General features: G+C 44.5%; 1 protein-coding gene across 1 annotated transcript in view; it reads right to left on the bottom strand.

The window, feature by feature from the left end:
* Positions 1-10,817, bottom strand: part of pou2f2b (POU class 2 homeobox 2b) — a gene marked incomplete at both ends in the record, with an annotated part of 38,557 nt that extends 27,740 nt beyond the window's left edge. Inside the window, one exon of the mRNA XM_079240358.1 lies at positions 10,718-10,817. Within this exon, the coding sequence (XP_079096484.1) occupies positions 10,718-10,817 (100 nt within the window). The remainder of the gene's footprint in view (positions 1-10,717) is intronic.
* Positions 10,818-11,095: the final 278 nt, after the last annotated feature.

The raw sequence follows: 11,095 nt of genomic DNA on the forward strand, positions 1-11,095 counted from the left end.
CACAGCTACAGCCCACATTGTCCTCCTTCCCCCCCATATACTGTGACCTCTCATCCACTCCAGTCATTTAGAGAAGAGAGATTTAGTGCAGCACCGAAGCAGCATGATGGTAAAAACCAGCACATGATAGAGAGGCAGAGATGGCCTCGGGTCTCTGTTTTAACACATGGAGAAATATAGATGGAAAAAAACATGTTGATGGACAAACAGAAGCTGCTGTAATGAAACGCTGGCTGCTTGGAGGTCATTTTGACTCAAGCTAAAGGCTTGATGAGTGGACAGAGAAATTAAAGTTACCAAGCGACACTTACTTACTTTAATGTTTGAAAAGCTGCAGTAAGAAACAAACGTGGCCATCCCCACTGGAGAGGGCCTTTTCATGTCCAACAAGGCAACACAATGTCCAACCCGGACACATCAGCTATTATGGCTGCACTTTTATTGGCTTAGTCTTCTTCTCTAACAAGTGAACAAGTCACTTTGAGCTCCTGCTTCAGTGGTGAATCAACAGTACAGCAAACAATTACCACATCAAATAACTGCAACAGTAAAAAAAAAAAACGCTAAAATAAATTATGCATAACTTAGGTGGCTCCAGGGTTTATGTGCATAACATTCATTTCTATTCAGCACATTTGCAAAGAACTATCACATCCATACCAAAGGCTTACATTTAGCATGTAATATAGATTTGATATGTATGCATGATAAGTGATCAATATCTGTTGCTGAATAAAACATGCTGCTGGTTTTTGACAGGCCTATTTGAAATGGAGATGCTATGCTAATACAAAAGGCTTCAGTGAGATTGGCCCTGAACCCTCCACATACCAGCAGTTCACATTTAGACGATCTCACCTGTGTGCTCCATAATGCATGAGCCCACTGCATATATATCACAGTCTGCACAGCTCTCTCTCTCTCACACCCACAGAAACACACCTCCAGATGCACAACAAAGCACCAACACACCGGTCTGTGCACAGTGACAAGGGGCAGATTCACATGGTAGCCATGCTGGCAGAAATACACACATTCACAATCATCCATATACACACAACCAAAAAAAAAACTATGCAAACTTCATGGTTAAAGTATGATATACCACATATGTAAAAATTCAAAAGAAATATGCTAATAAAAGTCTACTGTGTCTGAGAAATAACTTAAAGATGATCTATTTTCAGCACGATGGGAGAACTTGGCCAGAAGAAAAATGACACAGCCGTTTTAAAAGCTTTGATTGCCATGAAACATGTTGGGGATACATCTAGTTTTAAAACAAGAGAAAACGAGAGATAAGACCCACTGTTCTTCTTTGATCGAGTGGTGTGAGACACAGGCAGTGCTTAATCAAAACACTGGTAAGCCATCCTGAACTTCCAGGCTTTCAGCTGTAAGAAGCAGGGTCAGGGTTGCTAAACATCTCAGAGCGTGAGCAGGGCTGAAGTCGGTGTGTTCACTTTTGTGTTTTGGTTCACCTGCATGGTTTTTTCTGTTTGTTTTTTTAAAAAATTGTGGCAGCCGTATTTGTCCGCTGCCAATTAAAACACACACTCACACACACACACACACACAGTTTCTGAAAGGTAGTCAGTCAAAGTGAAGAAAGAGGAATGGAAAGACCGAAAAGAGAAGGCACTTGAATGGTTGATGTTACTGCAGACAATATTCCAGCATGAAAGACTGCAGTTTACATTATTATAGTAGTGCACAATAAATATGCATTTACAAGGAAGTATGTCTGCTTTAGAAGACAACTGAATTTACTTTGTACTTCTATCTCTTTCTATCTCTCTGCCCCTGCTGGTCTTTAACCTTGGCCTCTGGTGCTTCTGCCAATCGCAATAAAGTCACCCCTCCTCCTCTTTACCTCTCCCTCCTTCCTTCTTTTACCTTCCTCCTCCTTTCTGTCTCTCTCTGTCCCCACTGTTGTCCACTGTTCCACTCATTCATAGTAAACACTATTGATTTTCAGCAGGGAAAATAAAAAAAAAAGAAACCATGAATTTTAATGCCCCTATCTGTCCCCTTCTCCATCTCTTCCTTCCCCCTCCTGCCTCTCCCTTCCCTTCCCTTCACCTCCTCCACCACCACCCCGTCTTTCCTGAGGGGAGGATAAAGAGATGGGGATCGTGTGTGTGCTGGATGTGTGAGTGTAAGGTGGTGGTATGGAGAAGGGGGTTGCATTTCTCATTTCCCAGCTGTGCCTCTCTCATGCAACTGCCCCCCGTCCCACCCCCTCCCGTACCTCTCCTCCCCATCTCATCCCTTTCTCGTCCTCCGTCCTCCTCTGTTGTTCCCCTCTTCTCTTCACACTGGTTTCAGCTCTGGGGAGTGGAAGCCAATGAAGCTCACACACAAACACAACTGATAGTCACACACAGATAGGAGCTGCCCATTCTGCTGCGCTTAAACAATCACATGCACGCACAACACAAGGGATACAAACAGTCCCTGGGTCAAGGCCATGCACAGGCAAGGCAAACATATACATATAAATGCCCTGCTTTACTCACTCAGTGAATGACACCATCATTCAACATCACTGTGCAAAGTATTAAAATTTCCTGCCACTCCTCTCTCTTCCTTTTTCCTTTTCGATGTCTTCCTGCTCTATCCCGACTCTCTTCATTTTTATACCTTCAACCCCCCTCCTCCTTCCATCCCCTCATCTTTCCCAACCTTTCTTTTCTCTATGTCCCTTGCCCGGCCTCCCTCTTCTACTCTGTGTATTGATTTTGCTATAAGTGGTGTCCCGGTTGCGACAGGTTAGCACAGACAGACAAAGGCAGACTTCATCAACCAGTGTTAAACACAGGAGCCACGTCCTCAATAATCACTCCATCACACAAAAGACGATAAGAGACAGAGAGGGGAGAGCGCTGAGAGGAAAGCATGATGAGAACATTGATGAATAGTGAGAAAAGAGGGGAAAAACTGTTGTCAAGGTGGTCTTTTTTTTGTTTTCTTTTCATTTGTAAAAAAAAACAATGAAACTGTTTGGAACCAGGATACATGTACAGATAAGTTTGTATGATGTTCGAGGTAAGACCAGCTTCTATTAGTTGTCTTTATGTTTTGGGTCAATGCTTCTTTTAATAACTTCATCATAAGAGTGGGTGCAAGTGGACTTGCAGATCTTTTTAAAAACATTTTGAATTAATGTGTATCTGTGCACATGTGTGCATATGTTTATGTGTGTAGCTATATATACGCAGACCGTTTTCATCTCCTCTTAATCTCCTGCTCTTAATTCAGAGTGTACATTGAGCCGCCTAATGGGATGTGACTGGAGCGCCTGCTGCAGCGCTAGCTAGCTAGCCGCTAATGAGAGGGCCGCCACAGCCGGAGAATCAAAGTGCTTCATCAGCACTCCTAATTACTTTAAACCTCGTTAGTTGGCTGGAAAGCCAACATCTGCTCTCTGTAACAAAGTATATCCAAATATAACACCAACGTGGCCTGATGGCTTCTAGTGAGTATTTAAAGCTGAGCTAATACCACACTGTAAGATTTCATTGTTCTTTCCTGGGTTGCAACTGTCGTAACGTCCAAGTTTTTTTCCAGTAACTACAAGGGGGCAAGATATGAGACCAATTCCATTTACTTTTAGCTAATCAGTAAATTCATTACTGCTGAAAAGCATGTGTGCAATGCTTTTGAGGTCTTAGGGTGCTAATGTTGCCTATCTATGAAGCAGCAGGTGTGTAGACAGCAGGTTTCCATGTAGCTCTGTCTGTTTGCCCACTCACCCCCTCTCTGTCTCTGATCAAAGCACACCCTTTCAACCCCCCTCTGCCCTCACTACCTTCTGCTGTTCCTCTCCTCCACATCCACCTCCTTTGGCCTCCACCTTCTCCCCCATCATAATTTGACTGATGATTATACTTGTCACTCATGGCAGCATGTGGCCAATTAGGAAGAGGGGTGATGAGGAGGGGAGGGACGAGCAGGTTGTGATGAAGTGGAGGGTGAGGAAGGGGGGCACATTTGGATTAAAACTTGTCTTCACTTGTTCCACTCAGGCAGCCCCTTTTAGCTCTTCGCTGTGAGAGAAACAAATACTAATTTCTGCTCAATTTTCTTTAGGAGATTCAAGAAACAAACAAGAGATGCACTTTCTTTCCGACGCTGCGGCCTTGTCTTGCACTCTCTTGGCCACTTCAGCATCTTCCCCATGTTCCAAGGTAATCACAGACTCATTTAAAGTCACTTTTGCACACTACCTCTGACTGGTGGTTAAGAGTGCGACGGCAGACTAGGCTTTTATGGGCCTTAATGTGTCCTACAGACACTTTGGCAACCAGGCTGCTGTTGCCGAAGATGTGAGAAAGGAGACGAGGGAGAGGGCAGGACATGTGAGGCCAACAGCCATGGCGACTTAACCAGGCTGAAAAAAGGGGTAACGAAATAGGATGAAAGAGGAGGGAGGGAGAGGGATGTGCACAACAAAATGGAGAGAACATGGAAGCGTCAAAAGAAAGGGGAGAGAGGGGTCACTTAGTCACTCCTGCGGCACCCCCTGCTCTGCGCCTCCTCCCTTGTCCCCTTTACAAGCAGACAAAGGGTCGGAGGGGTGCAGCCCTTGTAGAGAAGAGGGAGGGGTCTGAGTCTCCCTCTGTTACCCTTGTCTTTTTATCTCATCAATAATATTACTAATAAGAAAACCACTTAATGTTTTAGTATAGATGTAAACAGGTGGACAAATAAGAGATCTGCTGAAATCATTTATACAAGAAACGTGTTTTATACAAATGTTAATAAGAATAAATATCATTTATAAGTTGGGATTTCAAATAGTAAAAAAATGTATTTAAACTTTTCAAACAATTATGTTTGGAAAGTGTTTTTTGTCTCTTGAGTATTGTCATATTTTGGCAGCAAAAAGAGAAAAAGTGTGACTTTGCACTTCAAGAAGAAAGAGAGAGATCGCTCGAGGGAAATGAGAGGAAGAAGAGGTGGTGGAGTACAACAGATTAATTTCAGGACAGAATAGTCTTGCAGAGAGAGGGACAGAGAGCAGGAAGGATAGGGGGTGATAAAAAAAAAAGGGAAATGCGGAGAAGAAAAGGAGAGAAAGGAGATTAAACAAGCATTCAACTCTCTCAAAAGGCTGAGGTGCTTTTGGTGTCTTGACTCTGCATGTGTGTGTGTGTGTGTGTGTGTGTGTGTGTGTGTGTGTGTGTGTGTGTGTGTGTGTGTGTGTGTGTGTGTGGATGAATTTGCTTACACTGTGATATTTCTTATAGCAGACATGTTCGCTGCCTCAAACTGGAAAAAAAAAAAAAAAAAAAAACCCTGATCGGTGAGCACTCTCATCCACCCTCAGCCTGAAGGACAGCAGCAGAACCTTAAAGGTTAAATAGACCCCTTCATTATCATAAATCTTATCAGCTAAATGAAAAGAAGAGAAGGACCTCTGATTTAGGTGTCCGCTCGGCTGGGCTTAAAAGGGAGACACCCAATCAAACCCCTGGATTTTATTAGTCTTTTTTATTATCTAAATGTACTGGCACATGAGCCGGGTGGCAGAGGTGACAGCCTGCAGCAATCAACAACAAAAAAGACAGCAGCTAGTGAAAACACATTGTTGGTCTATAAATGAGACCACAGTCGTCAGCAAACAGACAGTACAAATGTTGAATATTCTGCCAAAAGAAAATACTGGAGGCTTCGGGTCCCACTCAGCAGAGGAATGTTGAGAGCCTGCCACTGAGACTTCGAGTGATGATGGAATAAATCAGGCAATTTTAGGAGGAAAAAAATCACTGAAAATCAGTTAATAAAGTGTTCAATATAATCAGCAGGGGCTCCATTGCTTGCTTTAACTGCTTGATAGGTTGTTGCAGGTGATTGGCAGCATGTGGAGATGCCTACTTCAGTCCTGATCACAGCCAGGCTACCACTGACTAAGCATCCGCACGCACACACACACACACTCTCAAAGTAGGATGTCCCCCATGTAGAGGTCAAGTCTTCTTGAGCTCCCTGCATGCACATCATCTGTATGTTACTGAAGGAGAGATAAGGAGAGGCAACTACAACCACAGAAGGAAGTATAAATCAATATCTAGGATGGAGTCAGGTGGTTTGTATGTGTTTACTCCTGCTGATGTGTTGATTAAATGCCCCGCACACACATTCACACACACTACACACAGTTCATCCATCCCTCTGCATGAGTTCTCTAGATGATTAAGGTTTCTAGGTCTGATTAAGTGGTCACTGGGCTCCTGGTCAGTACTAATACTGACCTGTGTTTTAGTGGACACAGTGACCAACTACGCAAAACTGTTCCTCCAGATGGGAGTCTGCGTCAATTTCGCTAAAACATTCAAACCTAATGGACGTCCTGTAAACGCAACTCATTACGGTCTTTGAGTTATTTCCTTGCAGCGTCCTGCTGCGTCTACTTCAAAGCGTCTTTGTTGGAGTACGTACGTTTAAAAACCATGCCTGTAAAGGTCACTTTCTCTGTGACAGGGCATGTGTGAAAGTGTATATATGCTGTATGTGTGTGCGGTAATGGCTGATGAAGATGAAGATGTACTGTATATGTGTGTCTTGTTCACCCCCATGTCCCTGGAGAAACTCAATACCACTCACTGCTGCTAATGAGCTGTGGGACCTCATCAGCATTAATACTACATTAGTCTCAACCAGCACACACATCAGTGCACATATACACACAAATCCACTAACCATACCCACGCATATGCACACCTGTGCAAATCCAATAAAAAAGGTAAACAGATAATAGGATTAAAAGGAATTATAAAACTCTGCTGTTACACAAACAACACAGCTGTAATAATATCATCATTATAGACTCATAGACTGGATTTAGCAGGATTACTCCAAAAGCATGTAACAGACTTAATTCCCAATATAAGTTTTAAAAGAGCATTGTGTTTTTAATAAGAACAGGCGATTTCATGCTCACATTTCCATAATTGAGTTTTGTTTTTTTTTTAGCATTTCAACACTTCCTGTACATCCAACATTGACTTTAATTGGTTGTTCATTACATCATCACATGGGTTAATAAGACATGCTGTGGCTTCTTTTGTAATATTGTCAAATGGTGCTGGGCGTATCTGTGTGAGCGTAACTCACATAAATAGACAAACTAATCACAAATTAGCTTCTGAGGACTCCTTCTATCAGCATGCTACATTCAGGCCCGTGTGGCCGGCTCATATGCTGCAATCTAATTCTACCACCACAGAGCAAAAGAGGAGAGGGTTTTGTGTTGTGACATAGAGCGGAGAGTGGGAGGGAAAGGGAAAAGAAGAGGGGAGAGAGAGCTACAGCAAAGGAGAGAGGTAGCTTAATGCAATAAAGCATGTAGTATTGACATCTTTCTCGTGTCTATTGATTCCCCATTATGTTGCTAACAAACCCAGGTTGACATTTTGTCATTTGCAATCATGTTAACACTGCGACTTGCACGCTCCCCTCCACAAACTAATCTATACCTACACACACTAGTTTGCACATGTGTTCCTGCTTGTGCGCACACATACACATTTGCTCCCTCTTTGTCACACACACATAAGCACAAAGCTCATGGGTGAGCATGTGCATCTGCTTACATCATGTTGCAATTAAAGACATGTGCCACTGCCCTGTGCACCTGATAGGAACGTCTTGAAAGTAGGCAGGAAGTACATAAACGGAACAAAAGACATGTTGATTAATGCATTTAGATACAGTGGAATACGATGTGTGAAACTGTAAACATCAGAGCGTCCCTACAGTATAAGGTCAGGCAATATGAAGAGGAAAAAAGAAATCAGTAACCGTGTAGTTTTACATTTCTCTGTCTGAAATGCATAAACAGACAGGGAGTCATTTATGAGTGTCTAACATCTGAAATGTATCAGTGTAAGTGCTTGTGTGTATGAAAGAGACAGATAGTATACAGCAGGAGATGGTGGTTAATAGTGTGTGACTGAAGATGCATAGCTGAGATGAACTGAATCTAGGTGTGTGCGTAAGTGTGTGAGAGATAAGGAGAAAGAAAAAAAGCAGTCTTGAGTCTCCTTGATGTCCCATCATATCATATCAAACCCTGCGCTGTGTGGGAAACCTGCGGTTTCTCCTCTATATCCCATTAAACTTTCATACACCAGTTAATGCTGATGGCTCCGCAAACCACTTTACCACACAAACACACACGTTTACACAAATAGTTCATCCAGCGGTGGCTCTGACCTGTACCTCCACAGACACGACGCCATTAAAAATAGAACAAAACCTGGATTGGTTACAGCAGCTCACTATCCAGGTGGAAAACGGACTAACAGGCTTGTTTTGTGTTACTGTATATGATGGCCTGTCTGTTTCATGACAATATGTGTGCGCCCGTTGGTGTGTGTGAAGCCCCCACAGGGTTTGTGCATGAGTGCTCGAGGCCTGTTGTAACATGAAAGAGAATGAAAACACAGGGGGGGCGGCAGCGAAGGGTCAGGTGGGGCTGCGTGTAACACTCCTGCTGTGACCTCTGACCCCACACAAAGCTCCAGCGTAGAGGAGTCAAGTAGCTGCCACCAGTCAAAGAGACAAGTTAACTGAGTGCTCAAGTTAAGAGCCCTGCGACGACACGGGGAAATCTGTGTGTGCTCTCTGTGCAGCTACGGTCAGGAAAAAAAATATGCTAAAGCTCAAGGACAAGATGCGAAACCAGTCAAAAGGTTGCTAAAAACATGCTTGAGAAAACTTCCAGGTGCTTTCATTCCTTGCTGTCTGCTTTTGTTCAGCTCTTGTAGAAAGACAGCGAGCTTGTGCTTTGATCCTGAGATGCTGAACTGATCCACCACTAGCGATTTTGGAAAGGACTGCGTGTCGTAGGCTACTGCGTAAGAGAAACTGAATAAAATCAGCATAGCATTGCAAATGGCTGTTATCCCAGCATCTATGGAATTCAGCAGCCTGTGTACACATCCCATCAGTTTGCCTGCTTATTCAGATGCTGGCCCCGGCCTGGGACACTGCAACATAATGGCTCATCCGTGGTTTACTCTCACCTCTCAAGCTCAAACTGGGTTTTCCTTTCCCTCCTCGTTTTTCACTCTGTCATCCGCTCTTACTTTCACCCACTTCTCTTCTTGCGCGCTCTCTCTTTCCACATTTTTTTTTATCTCGTTCTGACATTCGCCATTTTTCAACGTGTGGAGGGCGAACACTCCTCCTCCCCCGGTTCCTGCGCCTTTGCCTCATCCTCGTTCCAATGTCTCACCCCCTTTCCTCTCTAGAGATACGGCAGGTAACAGGTCCCTTTCATTCCTCTATTTTTTCTCTCCACCTCTATCACCTGTCTTCTTACTGTTGTAATGTTCCACACTGTTGACTGAGTATGTGGACTAAGTGTGAAGCTGGGCATCTCTGGAATCAGATGGGCTCAAAGTGATCTGGAGATGTGCGGGGAGCTGGTGGTGCTAAGAGGGGGCTGGCCCTTTAAGAGCCCATCCACTGTAGGATACACACTAAAGAATACATACCTAGAACACACTGATGCCAGGAATTGTGTGTAAAGGGAATAATCAATAACTTTAACAATTGGATGCTCAAATTACTTTATCACCCTCCCCTTTTTTAGGGATTGTTTTTCATGCTTTACACAGAAGTTCTTCAGTGTAAATATACAGAATAGGATGATGTCTGGGGGGTAAAGAGCTGAGCAGCTGTTGCATGTCAGAGAAACTAGACTGAACTGAGCTAGATCTCTCTGACAACGACAGTCAGTGACACATTGAAGCCGGCCTGACTGCTCCCACCATGCGTCCTTTTCTTCCACTTGAACGCAGATGAAACGCAGACGGCGCCACAGCTTCAGCCGGCTCCCTCCTCCCCCGCCCAGACTCCACACTCCCTCTGCTGCTCCGCTTCCAACCGTGCAGCAGACACGAAACAGGACAGAGACGCAGTCACTTCCAAGTACATTTCTGGAGATGTTTCCAAAATTGGGAAGCTTGACAGCTCGTGTGCACGGAAGTCAACGCGACAACCGCAAAGAAGCAGATGGACAGCGTGCAGAAAGCCCAGTGACAAACAATCACAAGCACAACATTATGGGAAATAAAACAAACAAACAAACAAAAAAAAAAAAAAACTGTGTATTTCCCCATCTGTATGCTTCAGTATGGTGGTACTCTTCCGTGCACCTACTCTCTCCTTCTATCGCCCCCTCTCACTGCTTCCACCGGCCCAGGAATCGATCTCCGCAGGATCGATAAGTTGGCATGAATATTCCCTGCCTGCCGAGAGTCTAGTTGGGGAGAGTCGGAGGCTGAGGCTCAGGCGCAGGCAGTGGAGAGGAAAGGAAGGACGGGGACGGAGTCAGGAGAGCAAAATAACCGAAGAAAGGAACACAGGCGGCCAGAAGATTAACCAACACATCATCGCTTCGGCTCACAGGCTGGACAGCAAGAAAATGGACATTTTCTGACATTCATTTTGAATCACTCCGGACTGTCTTGTGCATTCGCAGAGGGCTTCTTATCATTGTAAACAGCCGCTCGAAGAGCGCAAAAGACCCAGTTTTAAGCCCTCAAAAAGGAGACCGAGGAGTGTGTGCGTGTGTAAGTGGGTGTGTGCGCCGACACTTCTCCCCGCTGCAAGTGCATGCTCGGCTCAGTGCGAGGCGGGTCTGCAAGGCTTGCCGACATGGGCAAGGTGTAGCCGGGACAAGAGATAAAAAAAAATGTCTTACCGGAGTTGGAGCGGAGAGCCAGAGGGGACTTGAGACGCCAGGCGTTGAGGTCAGGGGCAGTTCTCTGAAAGACGAACGGCACCGGCAAGGGAACAAACATGATCTTCCTCCTGCTTCTTGTTTTGATGCAAATAATCTGACAGAAGCACCGTAACAAGCTCTGTCCTCCTCTGAGGCTTCTGTTTCTTCCTCCACTTCCCTGTCAGACAGCTTTGGGGAAATATTTTGGTTTGAAGAGCTCACAACATTCGCCGTTAGGTGTGTACACATGTAGCTCCAGCTGCGCACTTTTATTTACACGTGTATACGTCGACTGGTGGTCGGCATTAGTTTTGGTGTAGCCTAAATGTGCATAGAACATATATGTCGGATGGTCCC

This window comes from Telmatherina bonti (assembly GCF_933228915.1).
Source record: "Telmatherina bonti genome assembly, chromosome: 5".
NCBI lineage: Eukaryota > Metazoa > Chordata > Actinopteri > Atheriniformes > Telmatherinidae > Telmatherina > Telmatherina bonti.